The 22,354-nt window shown below is 46.1% G+C and overlaps 3 protein-coding genes across 5 annotated transcripts; 2 read left to right on the forward strand and 1 right to left on the reverse strand.

The window, feature by feature from the left end:
* The first annotated feature begins 126 nt into the window (after positions 1-126).
* Positions 127-677, forward strand: LOC133910492 (ubiquitin-like). The gene is made up of 2 exons (XM_062352873.1): positions 127-407; positions 545-677. The coding sequence occupies exons 1-2, from the start codon at positions 127-129 to the stop codon at positions 675-677; spliced, it is 414 nt and encodes a 137-aa protein (XP_062208857.1).
* A 9,133-nt stretch (positions 678-9,810) lies between these two features.
* Positions 9,811-13,991, reverse strand: LOC133912095 (uncharacterized). 2 transcript variants are annotated; one of them, XM_062354669.1, is made up of 4 exons: positions 12,230-13,991; positions 11,938-12,130; positions 10,408-10,546; positions 9,811-10,159 (listed from the first exon to the last, which is right to left on the reverse strand). In XM_062354669.1, exons 1-4 carry the CDS (start codon positions 13,720-13,722, stop codon positions 10,122-10,124), a joined length of 1,863 nt encoding a protein of 620 aa, XP_062210653.1. In that variant the 5' UTR covers positions 13,723-13,991; the 3' UTR covers positions 9,811-10,121. The 2 variants fall into 2 exon arrangements, with proteins under 2 accessions (XP_062210653.1, XP_062210652.1); XM_062354668.1 differs by lacking the exon at positions 9,811-10,159 and having other exon boundaries at positions 10,270-10,546; positions 12,230-13,989.
* Positions 13,992-16,578: 2,587 nt separating this feature from the next.
* On the forward strand, positions 16,579-20,740 carry LOC133912094 (myosin-binding protein 2-like). 2 transcript variants are annotated; one of them, XM_062354667.1, is made up of 4 exons: positions 16,579-18,003; positions 18,083-18,289; positions 18,416-19,766; positions 20,240-20,740. In XM_062354667.1, the coding sequence occupies exons 1-3, from the start codon at positions 16,731-16,733 to the stop codon at positions 19,744-19,746; spliced, it is 2,811 nt and encodes a 936-aa protein (XP_062210651.1). In that variant the 5' UTR covers positions 16,579-16,730; the 3' UTR covers positions 19,747-19,766; positions 20,240-20,740. The 2 variants fall into 2 exon arrangements, with proteins under 2 accessions (XP_062210651.1, XP_062210650.1); XM_062354666.1 differs by having other exon boundaries at positions 16,584-18,003; positions 18,413-19,766.
* Positions 20,741-22,354: the final 1,614 nt, after the last annotated feature.

The raw sequence follows: 22,354 nt of genomic DNA on the forward strand, positions 1-22,354 counted from the left end.
AAACCCCTAAGAGATAGAATCGAATCTTTCAAGAGATCGAGACGGGCCCACATTCGGTTGTGAAACTCCAGGTTTCCTAACACACTTGAGTGCCAACTGGCGACTTGGCGGGTGCGCTACGTACGCATGCAGCGGGTGGGTGCGGCCGTCGCGTGGCTATATATCACCGCGCGCATCCGCCACGCCACCTCGCTCTACATTCACTTCCACTTCGTCCAACGAACCAGAGCAAGAACTCGGGAGGGAAGGAGAAGGGAAGCAGGGAAAGGGCAGGTGATCAAGATCGAGGAGATAATGCAGGTCTTCATGAAGACGCTGACGGGGAAGACCATCACACTCGAGGTCGAGAGCGGCGACACCGTCGCCACTCTCAAGGACAAGATCCAGGACAAGGAAGGTGCGGTGCGGTGCGCTTCTCTTGATCGCTACCTCGCACGCGCTCCAATCGCATTGCTTTTCTTTGCGCTAGTGGCCTTGCCCGCATACAAAAATAAAGCCGTAATCTTGGGGTTGGATTTTGCTTCAAATCTTTGTGTGCTTGTAGGTATCTCCGCCGACCAGCGGTGCCTATCTTCGCAGGGACGCAGCTGGAGGACGACCACACCCTGGCCGACTATAACATCCAGAAGGAGTCCACGCTTCAACTGGAGCTTCCCCTCCTCTCCAGCTACGTCTGATGGCGCATCGACCTCCGCGCCATCGCGTAAAATTACAACGTCAACAAGATGATCTACCGCAAGTACGTGCATTCTAGATACAACTTGTTGAGTTAAAAATCAACACACGAGGTTGTAAATAATCAGATTACTTCACTTTCATAGAAACACACGATTAGTTTTCGAAAGTAAACTAGCAAATGGATAATTTTTTGATTTCGTCGAAGAAGCAACTATTTTATAAGCAATACCAACAAAGAAAAGTGTCACTAGAACGACCAATTGAGGTTGGGAAGGGAAGGGTTGGGGATTGGGTTCAGAAGAATTGGGGACTGGATTCGCAGGAATTGCAAGGTTCTAGGTTTAGTATCTCCATTGCTCCCCTCTCCTCTCCCTCAACACCAGTACAAATACCCTTCTCACTCACACCACTACCCTAACAACCACTCCATTGGGCCATACTTCAGATTGGGCCTCCTAGTCCTGAGCCCACGACGAGGTTGGACGTTGTCCTGGTTCCTTGGCACCCTTCGCTCCCCTGTAGAATAGCCCTCCATGGTGGCATCCCCTCCTCTTTCAAACTTGGCTTGTCCCCAAGCAGGCACCAGAGGAAAGCGATGTTTCTAGGCTTGAGATCCTCCTAGATCGCTAGAGACTCAGGCAATCCCAACCAGCGGACTAGCACTTGCACTACAACGGTTGATCCTTTCTTGTAGAGCTAGCGTTGAAGTATTTGTTCTGGTACTTGAGTCTCCTGTAGCTCATCTGAAATCACCGGCAAGGCCCCGACGCTCTGCATTGACGAAGGCAACACGTGCTTCAGCTAGGACATGTGCACCACTAGGTGAATCCGATAATCGTCCAGAAGCTTCAACCTGTACGCCACAGCCCCCACCCTCTGCAACACCTGAAAAGGCCTAAAGTAACGGAATGCCAATTTATGGTTAGATCGGCGGGCCACTGAAGTTTGTATGTAAGGTTGGATCTTCAGGAACACCCACTCTCCCACAGCAAATTCCCTGTCTAACCGCTTTTTGTCAGCCTGGCTTTTCATCCTCTGTTGCGCCCTTGTAAGATGTTGCTTCAGAAGATTATTCATGAGCTTCAGGTCATGCAACCACTCAGTCAGATCAGGAACCGAGCAAGCCGAAGTATCAACAATGCCAAATTGACACGGTTCCTGACCATACAGGACCTCAAATGGAGTCTTGCCAAGTGTTGTACCAAAATTTGGCCAGCGGCAGCCAAGAACTCCATTGGTGCAAACAAGCATGCACAAAGCAACGCAAATATGTTTCAAGACATTGATTCACCCGCTCGGATTGTCCATCGATCTCCGGATAATAGGCTGAGCTCATTCTCAATTGAGTTTGCACCATTCGGAATAGCTCTCGCCACAAGGCACTCGTGAAAATCCTGTCCTGATCAAAGACCAAGGACTGTGGGAGACCATGTAACTTGTAGACCTGATCCATATATACTTTGGCCACTTGAAGAGCAGTGAATGGTTGTGCTAAAGGAAGAAAATGTGCATATTTCGAGAATTTATCAACCACTACCATGATTCAATTGAATCGGCTAGATTGAGGCAAACCTTCAATGAAATCTAATGTTACCATTTGCCATGCGTAATCCGGTAGTGGAAGAGATTCGAGTAGCCCCGTATACTTTGCAAGATCCGGCTTAGCTTGTTTGGAAATAGCACATGCGCCAACATGTTGTTTGATTGTCTCCTTCATTACTGTCCAGGCAAACAACTTCTTAGCGTGTTGGAAAGTGGCCTCAATGCCGGAGTGCCCTCCTACATCTCCATCATATAGTGCTTTCAGCAAAAACTATTGTACAAACTCATTGCTTCCCACCCAAATTCTCTCTTTATAGCGTATCACTCCTCCTTGCAGAGTGAATGTTCCTTGTGGAGATCCATCTGTCATCTGTTTGGACAATAGTTGCCTAAAGTACTGGTCTTGGTGATACCCTTCTTTGACTTGCTCCAACCACACTGGTACAACAGAAGAGATTGCCATCAGATGCTCACTCTCTTCAAGCTTGCATCAAGACAAGGAGTCCGCACCCCGATTCTCCACCCCCTTTTTTATACTAGTCGGTATTGTAATCCTAACATCTTGACCATTAACTTTTGCTGCTAAGCAGTGCTAAATCTTTGCTTCTCGAGATGAACAATGCTTCTTTGGTCAGTTTTGATCACAAATTTCGACTATTGAAGGTATGGTCTTCACTTCTCAACCAACGCTAAAATGTCTAAGGTCTCCTTTTCATAAGTAGATAGGCCTTGCGTCCTCGGTCTAAGTGCTTTGCTAAGGAAGCCGATTGGATGTCCATCTTGCATCAATACCGCGCCAATGTCCTTATCTGAAGCATCAGTCTCCACCACAAATTGTTTATCGAAGTTGGGTAAAGCTAGCATAGGGGTGGTGATGAGAGCTTGTTGTAAAGCTCTAAAGGACTCATCTGTCTCGGTTGTCCAAACAAAAACTTGATTCTTCTTCAAGAGATTGGTTAAAGGTCAACTGATCTCCTCGAAGCTTTCGATAATAACCAGCTAACCCAAGGAATCCCCTTACTTCCCTCACATTGGTGGGTATCGACCATCTTTTCATTGCAGCTATGTTCTTTTCATCAATTATCACCTGCCCACCACCGATCACATGACCAAGATAAGTCAATCACTACCGCGCAAAGGAGCACTTGGAGGCCTTCACCTTAAGCTGATGCTTGATCAGAATTTCTAGCACCTATCGCAAAAGATGCTCATGCTGTTCTAGTGAGCTACTATACACTAGAATATCATCAATAAATACAAGGACCCCTCTTCTCAAAAGTTGCACGAAAATTCGGTTCATCGTACCTTGGAATGTCGCCGGAGCCCCCGTCAAGCTATAAGGTATAACCTTAAACTCATAGTGTCCTTGATGTGTTTTAAAGGCTGTCTTGTCCTCATCCTCGGGTCTCATCCGTATTTGATGATATCCAGCCTTGAGATCCAAGAATGTAAACCAAATAGCTTGTGCTAACTCATCCAGCAGCTCATCCACAATTGGTAAAGGGAACCGATTCTTGATGGTAATGGAATTAAGGTGGCAATAATCCACATAGAACCTCCAAGTCTTGTCCTTCTTTTGAACCAATAACACCGGCGAAGCGAATGGACTGGAACTCAATTGGATGACCCCATGTTGCAGCATCTCTTTAACTTGGCGCTCAATTTCTTCTTTTTAAGCTGGACTATATCAATAGGGGCGAAGATTCACCGGCTGAGCACCTGGCAGTAAAGGTATAGCATGATCAAAGGTCCTGGGCGGAGGCAACCCTTTTGGTTCATCAAACACACTCTGAAATTGATGCAGTAGCTGCCTAATACTATCAAGTACCGTCTGCTCTTAGGACTGCTCAAGCAAAGCACAGATCTGCACTACATGTGCAATAGCTCCTCGGTGTTCCAGCCCCTTCATTTGCATTCCATTCAGTTTTGTACATGCTATCGTGTTGGGCTTAACTCCTTGTAGAGTAACCCTTCTACCTTCATGTCTGAATACCATTTGTTTCTTCAACCAGTGCACTTCCATAGGGCTATGTTCCTCCAGCTAGTCAATTCCCAATATGACATCATAGCAGGCCAAAGGGAGCACTCGCAGAGTGGTGCAGAAAGTTTGTCCCCTAACCCACCATTCACACTTTGGAATCTCCATGGTACAAGTCAGCACCCCCCATCAGCCACTCGCATTCTAGTTGGCTCCAGAATTCTTGCAACATTGCTCATTTGTCGGGCCACTGCCTCACTAATAAAGCTTTTTGAGCTTCCCGAGTCCACAAGCATTAAGACTTTGTGGCGCTGAATCAACCCTTGCAACCTCAAGGTTTTGGGTGTTTCTACACCTGAGAGAGCCTCCTTGGAAATTGCCATTAGATCCTCCCCCAGACTCAACAATATTCTGGTTCTCCTCTTTGTTTTCTAACTCTATCGATAGCATGTTGAGCAGTTCCTCCACAACGTGCAATTGAACTGTCTTTGAGCATTTGTGATTGCAGCCGGTCCATTTTTCTCCACAAGTGAAGCACTGCCCCTTTCCCTTGCAGTACGCACGCAAAGCAACCATCTGGTCCTCCATTCCTCTAAATGCTCTAACTCCTTTTGTTCCACGCTTATCTTCTGCGGAGGGTGAGCTCCAATCTCCAAACTTCACTAGCGGTGGTGGCAGTGGGTAGCCCTGGCATGGTGCCCCTCGTGATGCCATGGCCAAGGGCTTAGACCGCTGCAACTCCTTCCGCCTTCCACTGTCTAGCACCTCCTCCTGTAACAAAGCTAGAGATATGGCAGTATCGGTTGTTGAGGCCTATGCAAAACTATTATAGCTCTCACTTCGTCCTTCAGGCCATCCATAAATTGTGATACAAAAAACAACGGATCATTGTGAGAATTATGTGCCATCAACAAGTACATCATTCCCTCAAGGTTCTCCACATAATCTGCCATCGATCCGGTTTGCCAGAAATGGAAGAATTGTCTCAAGGTTTGGGTAAACTCCTCTCTACCAAATTTCTCCGCCACTACCTCACAGAAATCCTCTCAGGTAAATGACTCAAACCGAAAATTGGTGTTCTCTACCTATCTCGCCGCCCCTCCAGTGAAGTACATTGTTGCCACATTCACCCAAGAATCTCTGCCCACACCAAACACTCTAAAGTATGATTCACGCCTCTTCCTCCCCAGCCTTGGCCGATCTCCACAAAATTGCGGAAAATCAAGCTTAGGTAGGGGTGTATGGTAATGTGGATGATGACTCGATTTTCTCCCCCCAATTCTCCTCCTCACTCTGATGAGGAGCAGGCTTGGCTCGAGGAATCTTACCCTTGCCCGGAGAAGGCAACAAGGTGTTGACCACTCCGTTCCCAGATCCCGCTATTCATGATGTGCGTTGTGGATAGTGAGCCCAAGTTCCTCCTCCCCGTGCAACTCGCTCCCTTCCGCCATGATTCTGCCATGGCACCCCTTGTTTGGACGAGGCATAATCAGAGGCAGATTGACAGGGCGAATGCTGAGGACGTGGTTACAAGCGATCCGATTCACTTGCGTCTTCAACTCGCTCACCTCTGCCCAGATCTCCTCCACGGACGCCTCCATGTCAGGCCTCCACCTCACCAGTCACACGAGCACGAGCAGCTCCCGTGAGATTGGCAACTGTGACGAGTGGGTATCCCTGCGAATCATCGGCTTTGGCACGAGCGCCGACGAGCTACGACAAACCGAGGCGCGGTTGACGCGCTTTGCGAGCAGCTGCCCCAACCTACTGTTCGAGTTCGAGGGCGTCTTGAACAGACCAAACATCGTCCGCCATGACCGTATCAAGACTGACGACGCGACAGTGGTCGTCAACCTGGTGTTCCCGGCCGCACAGAACTCTAGGACGAGCTCAAGAGAAGCGTGTAGCGCATTGGCTCGCATTGACTCCCTGAACCCGTCCTTGGTTTTCTTGGTATAGAAAGATGAAGGCGGCTGCAGCAGCGTAACTGGCGGCAATGCCACATTGAGACGACACTCTGGTCATATTTGTTTCCTTTTGGATTGTGGATTGTGAATTGTAGAAGCTTATATTGAGTGGATTGTGGATTGTGCTATAATTCAGTCCTATATTTGCATAATCTACTTCCAGAATCTGGTTGTTTATTTACAGAATCCAGGAGCAAACAAACAAAGCCTCAAGCTTGCTACCACAGTTCACGGCTACCCTTCGGTACTTCACCGCAGTGTTCGACTCGCTGCACGAGTGTCTCCCTACCGATAGCATCGAGATTGATTCTAACCATTCGGGTCAGTTCATACATTGAGTCCATGATTTTATACATTATTACTACTATGTCATTTTTTCTAAAAATATTCTTATACTATCACTCTTCCTATATATATTATATAATACCTCTAGATAATAAATAGTATTTTAACTGATCTAGATAGTAGATTAAAAAAATGGATAGCCCGAATTTATAGGGAGGGCTCGTGTCTGCCATGGTAGTCTAGGACTCTTGAAACCGAGAAGATTTTCTCATCACCTTGATCTCTGTCGTTTCCTAAACCAAATCGATCTAAACTGAACAAACTAACCCTCGTTCGGTCAACCTACCACAAACACATAGGAGATCCAGTCAAACTGGTCCTGCCCTACAAAGCGCTGCCGTCCTCCGCGCGCTGTTGCTGATGGTCACTGGCAGCTCGCCGCTCTTGCTGCCTTTGGGCGTCGACATGAGTGTGCCGAAGACGACGCTGAGGCTGCCGATGATGACCGAGCGCTTGTCGAAGGTGTGCTCATCGGCGAAGACGCCGAGCATCCTGAGGCGTTTATTCTTGGGCGCGTAGGCGAAGTAGATGGAGACGCAGACGACCTCCGTGGCGATCGGCCTCGGCACGCAGTCACTAAGCTTTTCCGAGGCCGATCCCATCCAATGCGCTGCCGCCTGTCTGTGTTCCATCCTCTGCAGCCTGATCCCGCTGCTTGCTGCTGCCGTTGGCCACTATCGTAGAGAATCTCCTCTGGAGCTCGCATCGCTGTCACCTGCATGCAGCGGGAAAATTGCCAGCGCCAAAGCATGCAGTCAATGATTGGTAGTCATCGTGCCATCAACATGTTGATGCGCCCACTACCTATCTTGATTATTGCATCTTGTCGACTTCAGCAATTACTTCACGATCTCATGCACCCTTACCTAATCAGAGTACTCTACCTTCCGATTAAATAAATCGACATCGGCTTTAAGTTCTTATCACTAAACCAATCATCATTGCAATGACTATTATAGATGCTAAATTTTGTTATCAACACGACTTTTGTTGTATTGTGTTTGCGTGATCTGTGCAACTTAATTGTGTGACTGCAATGATCGATCTGCATTGCTTGTATCAGTTCAGGGCGCGGTTGTTTGTCACAAACTCACAGGTAGCATAAGTTCTTCTTTACTTTCCCCATGAGTTGGAGTTTCCGATCAGTTTTCTGTTTCTTCATCTTTTCTAGTTAGTTGCATGGATTTGAGGTCCATTGGATGGTAGGAGTGATGAATCAGTTGAATTTGCAAAATCACCTTATGAACAAAACTTTCTGTTTGAGCTCTCAATTTCCCAGTCAGTAATTTGCTGCAACTGCAGAAATTATTTTGTTCATTGATCGGTCCCGTTTATATGTTTGTGAAATTCGTGCCATCTGTACCTGTTTGCGTGACTGTTATTTGGTAGTATCAAATTGATTATTCAATCGTACGCTTGAGTTAACCTTGTGGAACAGACTCACAAAGCGCACTCTTTTGACCTGCAATTCGTGCCGGTTCTGTATGTCTCTTGGACTCGCTTAATTAAACGATGGGTTTGTTAAGCATTTTATGCTTGTACTTGTAGTACACATGACAAAGCCTATCTTCATTCACCATTTTGTTTTGCAGGTGTTATGCTCGCCTTCTCCCTGGGGCCAAGAACCGCCTCAAGAAGAAGTGTGGCCACAGCAACCAGGTTAGCCTTAGTTTCTCCAATCACCAAAACCATGTTATTGGTCTTATTGGCATTGTCCAAATATGACTCGTGATCCATGTTTCAGAGTTGTTGTTAGTTGGCATCACTGTGCTATAGTTGCTGACACTCACACCTAGCATTTTAGACCTTGATGTTGTTTACAGTTTCAGTTCTGGTCGTATGTTATGCCTGCTTTAGATTTATGGTGTGTGCATTATTCAGCCTCTCTACTGCTAAGTTCTTATGTAAGAACAGTTTGTAACAAATTTATATATGCTCAGAGTTTTCTATTAGTGGTATTGCTAACGATAACATTGTATAGTTCCAGTGATCAATCTCCTCCTCCTCATTGTTTTGTCTGATGTATTTTGTCCAATCCATTCTTTTCAGCTAAGGCTAAAGAAGTGCCGGGACAGGCATAGGTTCAGCTAAGGCCAAAGAAGTGCCGGGACAAGTTCAGGTTCTGAAGAGCCATCCATCAGTTCAATCAACTCTCTCGGTTTTATAACAGATTTACCAGTCCTTCTAGGTCTTGCTGCTTCGTAAAATTCCTCCTTGATATTGAACATCGAGTACTCTTCTGAATACTTGGGTTATCCTGATGGCATGGTTAAGAAATGCTAGTTAATATGGTAGCTTAATTCTCCTGGCTGGAATGAGCACTTCCCTGCTCTCTATGCTGCTCCTTTTTCTGTCTTTTAAGGTTTGCTGAATGTTGAATTCTGGTTACTCTTTTGAATAGTTGGTGGTGTGTTTTGGTTAACTGTTAACATGGTAGCATGACTCTTATGGAGTTCTGATCGGAAGGAGCTCTAGCCTGCTTCATATGCCGTTGTTTTTCAAGGATCATTCTGAACCTAGGCATTTGCAAAAACACTGCCCTTGTACCATTACTCGGTAAATACTAGCTGTAGATAGTTCCTTGATTACACACAATGGATTAGAGTGAGTTGATGCTTTTGTGTGGTTGTTGGAGTAGGTGCAACTGCCTCCTAGTATAGTTAGATCACTTGTAGTACTCCATCTTAAAAAAATAGATGATGTTTTAGAGTTAAGTATAAGTATTAAGATAAAAAAAAAAAAAAAATCATCTTACCCACTATTAATACCATCCATTGCATGAGAAATAAGATTTACATTGGAAAGGAAGTTACTTAATAAAATAGTAAGATTGAAAAACTTATACTAAAGTTATTTTAAAATCGTAGAACGTCATAGATTTTGAATATTGTATAATGGACTAAAATATAGTCTATTTTGATACGAGGGAGTAATACATTTTGCTTGAACATATGTAATTGAGGAACATTCTGGGGAATGAAACGAAACCCTTGATTATGATGCTCGATTTGTTCCCGTCCAAGCATCCAATCCCTACTCGCGCCCATATTCAGCTCTCGCCGCAGCCGGTGAGTTTGGATCTGCTAGCTTAGTGGGTGCGCTACACCAAACCCCTCTAATTCTGGACTAGCAAAAATTCCTATGAAGATCAAGATTTTTCTCCGGTTGTTAGAACAGACTTCTTTACTAACCAGAGATAACATGATAAAAAGAAAACGGAACGGGGATGGGAAATGTTCCTTTTGTACACGGAATGAAACATAACATCTCTTTTTCTTATGCCCTATTGCCAAAATGACATGGGGATTCGTTGCTTTATGCATTTGAAGCTGATTGTATTCCTAATTCTGTACGTCAGTATTATATTTGGGTTAACAAGTTCTTACCCAATGGTCAATAGATGCATGTGATGGGCTTAGCAACCATTTGTTGGGCTGTATGGAAGGCACGGAACAAAGCATGTTTTTCCATGCATGCTCTTTTCTTAAATTCTGCACAGATCTTCTCAAGGGTATGAGTAAGAAGAATTTGCTACGTAGAGTTAAAGGTTTGATGCAGACAATGCCTCGATACAAAAGCGCGACGTGATGTGGTTCATGAGGCCGTCCAATCTACCAGGGCGGATGTAGTTTGTTTCCAGGAGACGAAGCTGAAAATATATTTAAAAATAATAATAAATTCGGAGGCTGGGAATATACAGAGAGAATGAGGGATAGAAAGCAACAGATCTGAGGAGCGTGAGTCAACCCAGCAGGCAAGTATAAAAATGAGTAATTTTGTATTACGTGTGGGATAAAAATCACAGTGGTAATGTTATACAGAGAAAAAGAAAAAAGAACTGCTACAAACTTGTCTGGGTGACAATGCCATTGAGCCCTGGGATTTTTTCTTGGCTACTTTGAAGGAGAACAGCTCTTTTAGGGTTGGAGAGCAGGAGCTGTTGCATGTCCTTCGGGAGGACACTGAATGCTGCTTGGAGGTCTCCCTTCAATTTCTGGCATGCTGCTATTGAATCAGCACTTCCTTTTCCAGAGCTCTGGAGGGAGAAGAATAAGAACAACAAATAACATTAGGGCCTCCACTGGATAATGTCTATAGAACATAGATGACTGAATAACAGAACAGGGATTTTGAGCAAGCTAACTGTATATTCCATTGACCTCTAATTCTCTATATGCTATATACCACTAAGGAATTTCATGCCCATTTCTGGTGCAAAAAAACTCTAGTTGCTGGTGTAATTAATGACGGAAAATAGGAACTAGACATAAAACCTCAGATGGTGTAAAGCTGTAAACCATAAACCCCACCGATCAATGTGAAGTCAGAAATTAAAATTAACGAAACAAACTTTTGTTCAAAGAACATAAATGGGAAAGGTTAGTCCAAAAATATCTGGGTATAGAACATAGTTATATGATTTTAGAAAGTAGAGTATAGAGTATTCCATCAATTGGCATTCAATACAAATAACAATTACGAAGTTGTCACACAGTAGAATAGGCATTGGGACATTAACCCAATTTGTCGTTCTTCAAACAAAGAGACAATTTATGCTGCTCTTATTAGCTCCCAACTAGTAATTCAGCTGAAAGATATAATAAATATTCAAGTTGTATTAATTATTATAAAAGATGGGGCATATGCAGTCAAACTAATAGAAAGATTGGCACCAAACAAATTATATGGTCTTGTTATTGAAAGATGGTAGCATGAAGTTTCCAATTGATCAGAATTGAGCAAATAAGTTACTCTTATGGCAGCTAGCAAAATCACTTCTAATATTTAGTTTACTTTATAAGAAACCAACCCAACACCACTAGTGACAGTGATCTGCTCAGTCTAAGAACTTAACTCATGTTCATTTTAAGATTCTGTGGCAAATCACATAAATACATGATCCGAGTCTTTCCCTAAGAGAGCATCTAAGTATTTAGGAAAATTCAGCCATATGCTGCTGATAAATAAACAAGAAGTTTATTCTCAATTAATTATTGCAAGAGATCATTTCAGAACTTTCAATTCCTAGAGTTCATAAATCATGACGTCAGATATACGTTAGGATGCCCCTTATCTCACAAACTGGAGTTCAATTCTAGGTAGAACTTAAGCAACAGAAAGACTGAGTTAGATAGCTGAGTCTTATTTATGTTTCGTATTAGGATAAGATTGCAGTCTTAGGTGGCAAAATCCTCTATATAAAACTCATTTTTTTCCTTTTTCTTTGTTATTTGACATGTTGGATTCTGGGCTGTTCTTGGGCTCATCTTTGTCATAACAACATAGAATCTCTAAGGATGATCAGACTTAAAGTTCCACACCTTGCTGCTGAATAAATGCCGGAATAATGTAATGCTATCACATGTTAAGAAATTGCAAAACTTAGTACATTAGATTTTTTAAAATGTGAATAGTTAAGATAGTTACCTCCATCTCTCTGAGAAGATACCGCTCAACAGCATTAAAAGAATCAATCCTCTCCAATTCAGACATCTTTGACATTAGCTTTTCAATGTCAACATTCATGCGAACCTGCCTCCAGAGCCTCTGCTGTTCTTGCTCTGCAGCAGCACGTCTTTGCCGGAACCAAGGCATGAAATTGGGGCCTTCCAGGAATCTCCTGTTAAAGATGAGAAGTACAGGTCATGCTTCTTTATTATGCCAGTAATTCAAAGAAGAAACCTAATAAGTTGCTTGACAAAAAAAAAATCTGGCTTACCTATATAGGTCCAACCAATTGGACCTCATCCTTTTGGACAAAAATTTCCCTGGACCTCTAGCAGCCAAACCATTGACAAACTCATCTGCGTGAAATGGTGGTAGTAATGGTGGATCAACAAAAGGAGAACTCCCTTCCGATGGTGTTGTAGTTCTCAGATACGGCCCAAAAGGTGCAAGGAAGTTGGTTGTCAACTCCAAGAAATGCCGCCGCAATATCTCATTATTGACTACTGACATGGACTCCTCAATCCTCGGTGACACACCTGCATCAATGAGCCTATTTAGAACAGAAGTATCAGGCTTTGTGGTTGGCGCGTACGTGCTCCATAGCGCTTCCTTGTGCTCTGTCATGAGAGAAAGAGGGCCTTCTCTTCGCAATTTGATGGAATTCAATAGGCCAGTGGGAGAGAACTTATTGACTGCAAGCTTGTCAAACTTGAGCTTCCCTGGCGTCCCATTGGCTCCATTTACCAGCGATTGGCCACCTGCTGGGAGTACCCTAGTGGAATTTGGATTCGGGCTTCCCACGGACACCACATTGGGGATACTCTTAAGACTCTTCAAGAAAAACAAGTTGGTCACGCCAAGCACCATTGGCGGGAACACCTCGCCTTCTGCAAGCGCGTTCAAGCGAGCGAAGTCCGGATCATGGATGGTAAAGTACGTCCGGAAGTCCACGCTATACAAGAGTGGAGCAACAAGGCTAACAAGCCCAGCCACAGCCTCGGAGCACTGAGCCGGGGATGGCGCGACAACCAGTACGGGCTCACCCACCACCATGAGCTCCCAGAGCGTCCATAGGTGGAGGAGCAAGCCGCGGAACGCGGCAAACAGGTCCGCATCGTGGAAGAGCCCGTACGGCACCGAGGGGTTCGCTGGCAGCAGCGCGGGCGGCGGACCAGGGTCGTCGGCCGCTGGCGGGAGGTGCACACGCAGCGCGGCGCTGCCGATCGGGAGCTCCATGGGGCGCCCCGGCACCGGTGCGGGCCACGCGGCGACGTGCGACGCCACCATGGACAGCGCACTGGGTCCCACGTCGAAGCAGAGCGGGCCGAGGATCTGCAGCAGGAGGCGGAAGAGCGAGGAGTAGGGCGCGTGGGAGAGTATGACGACGGACTTCTGTTCGCCGCCGCGGGGGAGGCGCTCGTCCTGGCGCTGGCGGTTGAAGACGAAGCCGTAGAGGAAGGCGCGGCGCGGGGAGGAAGGATCCGGGACGCGGAAGGAGAAGAGGGAGTCGTGGACGGAGGAGCGGTGACGCGGGAGGTGGTGGGACATGGAGTCCGGGAAGGAGGAGAAGGCGACGAGGCGGTCGAGGCCGCCGCCGGGGGCGGACAGCGCGTCTGGCGGGAAGCAGGCCTCCACGAGCTGCCCGCGCTCCAGGTCGAACCGGATGACGCAGAATGCCCGCGCCCACCGCGCCAGCGCCGCGGGGTCGGGCGGCGCCGCCGCGTCCGCCCCGCCCCGCGGCGAGACGGACGGGATCCGGTTCATCCCCGCGGCCTTTGGGGAGGCAGGGAAAATTAGGGATTTGGAGAGGGCCTGCCCCGGCCGAATTGGGGATGGGGGTGGGTTTGGACTCAGGGGGGCGACGCCGCGGCGAGCGTCAGCGCAGAGCCGCGGGCGTGCGGGACGGACGGGCGGGGCGGCAGGGGAAAAGGGAGAGGCCGCGGCCGGATCGGGAGGGCACGCGTGCGATGTCGGCCGGGCTGGCTGGGCTCGGGCGGGTGGTGCTGACTGGTCTGCCCTGGTGGATTGGGTGCGACAGCCGCGCGGGGCTGGATCGCTGTGTGCGCCAGGTGGGTCTCGCTCATAGTTTGTTCGCTTTTGTTGCTTTGCTATAATTTCGGTTACATGACTCGTATCGGTGCCTGTTTTTGTTGGGAAGTTTCTTTTTTGGTTTGATTTTTTGCTGGGATGTCGGCCAGTTATGTTTGGGCCGGAAAATATGATGTGTCGATGTCAATGTCCAGACAACAATCTCGAAGAGGGAGTGTTTGATAAGTTGGCATTTGTTTCGTACTGCTTCACAGGATGACTGGATGAGGACAATAACCTTTGGATTATCCCCTTTCAAAAGGTGTTCACCTTCACTTATGTCTACATTAAACACTTTTTTGTTTGCTCCCATGAAAATAGGGTCGAAGTATTAACTCATTTGGATGTCATATATTGTAATATTATCAAAATCAACAAGCTGGTATACAAGACTCACTTGTTAGTATCATAAAATAATCTTCATATGAGTAACGAATCGTAGTCTCAATTTTTATATCAACTCATACGGTCTCAGATTCAATCAACCAAATAAAAATTCAGCTTAACATATCCAGATAGATATAACCAACAAAATACTATTCTTTTCAACAAATATAATTCCGCTCGACCTAGCTATACGATGCAGCTTTACGAAACCTCATCGAAAACCAAACACACCCCTTGCTCCTTGCCTTTGCATTTGTGACGGACTAAGGCTGCGCGACGAGGAGGAAGAGGTGAGAATGCACTAGGTCTAGGTGACATGCTTGATCAAACTATTGAGCATGGTGCTACTATTACGAGTAGAGGCATATTCGATAATTCACAGACCGTGCTCACCGGAATCGATCTCTGCATTTCAAGTGCATCGTTAAACTTAATAGTCCCTCGTGCTACCAGCTAGAATGATGTCTGTCATCGTAGCAAACCTTGGCACATAACACGTTTCATGGCCTCTTTCAGTAGCATTCTAGCACGTCACTACATCCTTTATGCCTCCCATTGTCCAGTGTTTGCTTCAAGCAACCGTGATCCTAATCCTACAATGCCACCTCTTTCCTGGACTGCCACTTTCAGAGGATCCATTTCGGTAATCCCTCACAGCCGTTTTGCCCCGTAGGCGTAGTCCACACCGATAGCTCGCAAAGCTACAACTATGAAAACATTGGCCAATGGGGTGACCTGAGTGGCGCCATGCCGGCAAGAGGACGGCCCAAAGTGGGTATAGTGGCAGATTCAACACTATCGAATATATGACTCTTTTTTTCTTTATCCTTCTTTCTTTATTCTAATATTTTTTTCTCTTTCATACACTGTCAAATTCAGTAGAACCTTCCAAATGCGTTCAGGTAGGAGCCCTGCGCCCCCTCGACCTCTGAGTTGAGTGGGAGAACAGATGAGAAGTAAATTTTATAGGATTCTGTTTAAAAAGATCATCGTAAAATTGTATCTATATCATTTATTTCGTGATTTAATAACTAAATTGAATATGAAAGAGAATAAACAAGTATCATCGTAAAAAAAATAGTGTAGTTTGCAGTACCGGATCATATATCCGTTGGCGTACGGAGAGATCGGAAAATTGAGCTCATCGGAGGCGGGGTCGGGTCGGTGGCGGGTGGGCGCGCCGCGGACGCGCAATCAACTCCCACCTTCCAACCAACCCCGCTGGCCGCTGCCCTCTCGCATACGTACGCCCTCCCGTTCGCCAAACACCTCATGTCCCCTGGCTTTACCTCCTCTCCAGCTTTTATCTTTCGGCGCTAGCTGCGACAGCCCTAGTAGGCTAGTACTGTCTGTCCAAACTGCGTGGTTCCGAACCAGAGCTTTTTCACCGCTGCTTGCTAGTACTAGCCTATGAGGATTTGTTCTCACAACTAACAATTGCTTGTTGGTGTGCGGATGTTTTCCTGGATGATCCTAGGCTAACGTTAGCATACTCTAATAGGTACGGTGCCTGTTACCAGTACTGAAAGCGCATGTGATCAGATTTGTACTACGTCGTACCAGTACCACGTAGTGAAGCACGAACGAGCCATTGAATGACCGAAACTGTATGGCCAGAGGACGTGGGCATTGTGGATCCCGTAATGTGCTTACGGGCTCCAGCTCTACAAATGCTTTCATGGAGCCTAGCTGGTTTCTGAAAGGGCCAGTCCCCGTCCTCTATCATCAAATTTCCTGCTATTTTTAGGGGAATTTTGATTATTTTCCCTTTCTGATCAAACAAAATAACTTATTTTTTGAACGACGAAATCATAATGTGAATCTCCGCAATGCAAAATAAAGCAAGCACGTCTTTTGACAGTGCACTGTCTACCTACGAGCGTACCACCACGAGCGTCGGATTCTACTGCTGTTTCCGATGTTGAAGACAGGCCTCTCCTTTGATTCCGAACCCTCTTTTCCTGTCGATGACTGTTCTTCCCGACAAACCAAAGATGCGCTAGCTACCTGTAGACAGGCCATTTCGGATAACCACAACGCCCTGCGTGTTTCATCTTTTGACACGCGTGCCAGTTGATTTTTGAGTCTTCATCAACCTTTCTTTACCCCAAGACCAATCCGCCAGATTGCACGGTCGTGCTCACCACTTACGCAGGACATGCCCCTCTCGCCACCTCGGCCGGTGCACCGTTTCCAATTCCCCGGCGCCCACCGGCCGCATCGAACAGGAAAACCTTAGGCTAACCCAGTCCTTCCCTCCATCCCGACGCGAAAAATCAAGCCTTTTTCTTTCGTTCATGGGGTCCAATGGCCCGGCCTTTCTCCCTCGGAAGGTGAAGGAAGAAGCTTCAAAACAACTCATCATCCTGCCAACCCGGCAGCCCTCCCCTCCCCTGCCATCTCATTCCACATACTTTCCTCCGGTCTCGCTCGGCTGCAAGGTTCCAAGAACGTCGAGACCAAGCAAGATCACGGTTGTCCATGCTGCGGCCGTAGCCCGTAGGGGTCGTGATCGAGGAGCAGCCATGGCGGCGGCGGCGGGCAAGCTGGCGGCCGCGCTCCACCGGAGGACGCACAGGGTCACGTCCGCGCTGGCGTACGCGGTCCTGGAGTGGGTCCTCATCGCGCTGCTCCTGATCAACGGGCTGCTCGCCTACGCCATCGCCAGGTTCGCCGCCTACTTCGGGCTCACGCCACCGTGCCTCCTCTGCTCCAGCGTCGATCGGCTCTTCCAGGAGGACGGTGGCGAGGCCGGCGGCGTGCGGTGGCTGCGGGGCGTCCTCTGCGGCGCGCACGCCGCGGAGATCTCCGCGCTGGGGTATTGCGTCCACCACCGGCGGCTCGTCGGGGCCAGTGGCATGTGCGAGGGCTGCCTGTCGTCGTGGAAGGAGATGACAAGCGATGCAGGGGAGAAAAGCGCCACGGCGTGTTCTTGCTGCAACGGTGTTCTTCGAACTTCTTTGCGCGAGCTGGAGGACAAAAGGGAAGAACATGCACAGGAGAAGATAACAGAGGAAGAAGAAGACCAAGGCTACGTTCTGCTGGCTCAAGAAGACCATGAAGAGGAAGAGGAGGAGCTGAACGAGATAGAAATGCAAGAGCAGCAAAGCGAGGTGGAAGGGCAAGAACAACAAGACGAGAAGGTGACCGCTGTTGAAGATGAGTCCTTAGAAGTCATGGTTCGGGTCGAAGAGATCGCGCCCGAGGACGACCGGTTGGTGCCGGTGGTGGCGCTAGATGAGATGACGATCGCCGATGGTTCGGGTTTGCATCGGGATGTTGAAGAGGAGGAGGATGACACGAATCGTGTAGATGATGAGCAAGATTCGAGGGATGTCGACATCGGAGTGGTTCTGGAGGAGAAGAGGATTTTGGATTCTTCGGTTGCAACGCCGGCCGATGCGATCGAGGACTCTGCTGTGCTCATCAGCCCCATCCCTCGTCCAGAGATTGTAACAAACCCATCTGATCCTGATCAGAACTCCATTCCCCACGACGATGAAGATGTTCCTGACGATACTGTTGAAATAGGAGATTCCACAACTGAAGAAGAACATATCTTGCCTCAAGGTACTACTCTCTTCATATGCTTCTCACATCATGTCCCATTTCTTGTCAGTTAGTATCCATCTCATGGTTCCTGCTTCAGTCACAGAAGCAGTTTCTGAAGATGACAACAGATCAGCAGAAGTGGACACGAACTGCGAGGTATCAATCGGAAGCGATATATGCGAACGGGAGCAAGATGAACACGTCGTCCCATTTCAAGACTCAGCGCTTGAGGACCTGGTTGCTCCATTGGCAGCTGCAGATGATCAGCCATTGCCATTGGAAATCCTAGCCCAAACTGAGCAAGGTAGTACACTGATTGAACAATACTTGACATGCAATTCCCCCCCCCCCCCCCCCCCCACTGAGATGTTCTTGATACTTGGCGCTTTTGTTGAGCTAAAATTAATTTTAACTTTTGTTGGATTAGAAGCAAGTGAAACCGAACAGGAGGAGGTGACCGACGCCACAAGATTAAACCACCTACCAAATGAACAGAACGAGGCCGAAGACGACAAGGCACCTGAGACACCGACGTACGGCGTCGCCACACAACGCTCGGACAGAATGTTTTTGCTCGAGAGGAAACGGTCGCTGTCGTTATCTTTGGACGGGAGCGTAGCAAGCGAGGTCGAGGGCGGCGAGCCTTCCACCGTGGATCAGCTGAAATCGGCGCTGCAGGCCGAGCGAAAGGCGCTCGGCGCGCTGTACGCCGAGCTGGAGGAAGAGCGGAACGCCGCTGCCATCGCGACCAACCAGACGATGGCGATGATCAACAGGCTGCAAGAGGAGAAGGCGGCGATGCAGATGGAGGCGCTGCAGTACCAACGGATGATGGAGGAGCAGTCGGAGTACGACCAGGAGGCGCTGCAGCTGCTGAACGAGCTGGTCACCAAGAGGGAGAGGGAGAAGCAGGAGCTGGAGAGGGAACTCGAGCTGTTCAGGCAGAAGGTGCAGCACTACGAGGACAAGGAGAGGAGGAGAACGGCAAGCTTCAAGGCCAATGGGGTCAGCACCAGCTGCAGTGGCACTTCTGTGTCGTCCAGTGGTGAGGACAGCGACGAACACTCCGATGACTACTGCGAGCTCGGCGAGTCTCCGCACGACGGCAACATTCAGAGCTCGTCGGATGCTGCTCTTAGCTCCATGACGGGTCAGGATGGCACGAGGCATCTAGTGGCCTTGGATGATTCGTTGACGTACTTTGAGATCGAGAGGCTCTCCATCCTGGAGGAACTCAAGGCCCTGGAGGAGAGGCTCTTCACATTGGAAGACGACGACATCAACACCACCAGTGCAGCTGCTGGCCATTCCTCCGATGATATCGATTTGTCGGCTGATGGCCTTCAGTCACCTGAGTATGGTCTCACCGATGACAAAGCTAAGTATCGAGGCAGGACCTCTATCAGTAGGGGGAAGAGTCTTCTGCCTCTGTTTGATGCAGTTGGTGATGAGAACGGTGATCAAATGCCATCTGCAAGGGTAGAAGAGGGAGAAGCCGTTGATTCGACGACAAAGTCGGTTTCTGTGGTTGCCAAAGAGCAGGAGAGGCTGGCAATAATAGAGGAGGTCGATCATGTGTATGAAAGATTGCAAGCACTGGAGGCGGACAAGGAATTCCTAAGGCACTGCATCAAGTCCCTGAAGAAAGGAGAAAAGGGCATGGACCTTCTTCAGGAGATCTTGCAGCATCTTCGCGATCTCCGCAATGTGGAACTTCACGTCAAGAATGCTGGCGATGCCCTTGCTGCAAATTCAGCATAGAAGATGCTGCTGTAGATGTGGTAATTTTCTGCTCCTGCATTTTTCCTTTTCTTGTTTACTTTGCAACAAAAGAGCGGTACTGTCCAAAAGAACATACACATTATTAGCACATAGTTGTCAAAGAGTTTACAAGTTACAACCTTGATATTTACCATTATGAACATTTTTTTTAGAAGAGAGTAGCCAATTACTCTAAAAGAGATGACTTCCTCGAATCTTGTCAACATGGTATGTTCCTTAATTGTTCAGATAGTTTGCCAGTTTGAGGTTCTTTTGAGAATAAAAGGTAGCAAGACTTACCATTAAACAGCTAAATATGCCGACGATAATTCCTACTTACAGAGATCACTACTGTTATGACTTTCGAATGGTACTGACTACTGAAACATTTCGTATGTTGTCAACACCATATCTTCCTTAGTTGCTTTTCAGAAAGTTTGCATTACTCTGGTTGTTACCAACAATAACGTCCGGGAACAACTATGCTTTGCAGATTACCCAAGCTTGATATTGATTGAGTTGATCGGACTTGATGACTCGATTGGAATGATTCAAGGTACTGCATTGGTGATGGTCCCTTTGCAAGATACTGGCCGAATTTAAGGGAGGTTCTGCTCATTTTTGCCTGAGGGCCGCCTGGAAGCAAGCCTCCCTTTTGTGCTGGTCCAGCACTGCCTACTTTTATGATTTGTGGTGGTTGTAGGAATCATTAGGTCTTTCAAAGCTGCACAAAGCTGAATCATGGTGCCAGCTTCTGCGACTGTGAAAAACAAAAGAAAAAGGTTAGTCTGAGTGGAGATGTGGAGGATTTTTATTTTATTTGTGCCTTTTCCTTTTTTTTGTGGTTAACTTTCAGATTTGTTTGTGCTGAGGTAGGGGGTGTTGATGTATTTGTTGTATTTTTATGAGGTTGTAGCTTGTATGGTTGGTAAGTGCGGTTTGTTCGTTGTTTATAGCCAGATTTATGATGAAAGAAAGCCTCTTTATGATGAAATCCCATTGTACTAACCATGATCCTCGAGTCCTTGGTGTTTCTGCTCCAAGTTAGATCCTAAGCTCCCATCCAGTTTGTAAGAAGGTGTAGTATGATAGCACGGCAGATTGAACCTGCTCAATTATGCTGGTTTTGATGAGTGGCTTTGAGCTGTCCTGACACTTCAGCTCGTTGATGGATGAGCACACCACTAATTGAACGATTAATGCAATGATATGGAGTCCTGGGGTCTGGACTTTGGAGGGGCTATTATAAACAAACAACTCTTGCATCTATTATATTATTATTTGATTGTTAAAAGTAGTCACCAGGTTCGCTTTTAAGATCATAAAATTACCATATTAATCGAAAAAAATCCATATCATATATGATTAATAAATAGCTAGATTTGGAAAACAAAGAGTTCATATCAAATATGATTAATAAATAGTTAAATTCGAAAATAAAAATTATGAAAAATTATCAGTTTGATTTCCACACAGTTTGGAAAGCAAATTATCTAAATAAAAAGTCCAAATAAAATAATTGATAATAATTAAAATTGGGATTACAATAGAAAAAAGAAGGATCCACATAAAAATAGTCTTAGAAAAAAATCAAATTATTATAAAAATTAAATAGCTAAATAAAGCGTCCATGTAAAATATAATTAAATAATAGCTAAAAACATAAAAAATCAAAAATCAAAATTCTTACTAAGATAATATATTAAGAAGCACTGTAGCTTAAGGTCGTCGCATCAAATAGACAGTTAGGTTGCATACACCTGACATATGATTTTGCTAGTTGATCAAAACGTATATAAACCAAACCAATACATATATAAGTTTATAGCATAATAATTTTCTCTTCCATTAACGTAATTTTTATTTTTTCTTCAAATTTTATGTGTTTTGTAACTAAATGATAGTGACATCATAAAAACTAAAGAGAGTAATTTTTAATTAAATATTATTATGATAAAATATTACAACAAGAATAGTCATACTATTAACATAGGACACTTGCTAGTTATGATATTATAATAGAAGGTGGATATTACATACTGCTACATCTACATGGACCTATTTTCCGGCTTGCAATTTTGCAGTTGCAGAATTTCTTTTCTGCCCTTGCTCAGAGCAATGTGTAACTGCTACTTTTTTTTTTAGCTTTTAAAAGAAACAAAGGCAGAGGCTCATCATTCATTCATTTCGAAAAAAAGAAAATAATCCTTTTCTTTTGTACTTTTTTTGGGTCTGACACAGACAAAGAAAGGATCAGTGATTCAGTGGGCCTGGTTGGGAGGGAAGATGAGGAGATTCAGATTGATCAGCTAATGTTGCCCAGTAGTCATGGGCCTGTTTTGCTGGGCCCGTCTGCTCAGCCTAACTAGGCTGTAACAAATCTCACGCAGGTCAGCACAGCCTGGTCGTCCAATTCGAAGGCCCAAACATGAAACGTGAAATGTTGCTACGCATATGCATTGGCCGAGCAAATGCTTTCGACGGCGCATATCCAAAATAATTGTTATTTTAGGTGTATAGTCAATTATTTTAAACTTTGATATAAATTATTTTTAATGTACTGAGTTTAGATATTTAAAAATGACGTGGATATATTTACCTTTAAAGT

The sequence above is a fragment of the Phragmites australis genome, chromosome 3 (genome assembly GCF_958298935.1).
Source record: "Phragmites australis chromosome 3, lpPhrAust1.1, whole genome shotgun sequence".
NCBI classification, from domain to species: domain Eukaryota; kingdom Viridiplantae; phylum Streptophyta; class Magnoliopsida; order Poales; family Poaceae; genus Phragmites; species Phragmites australis.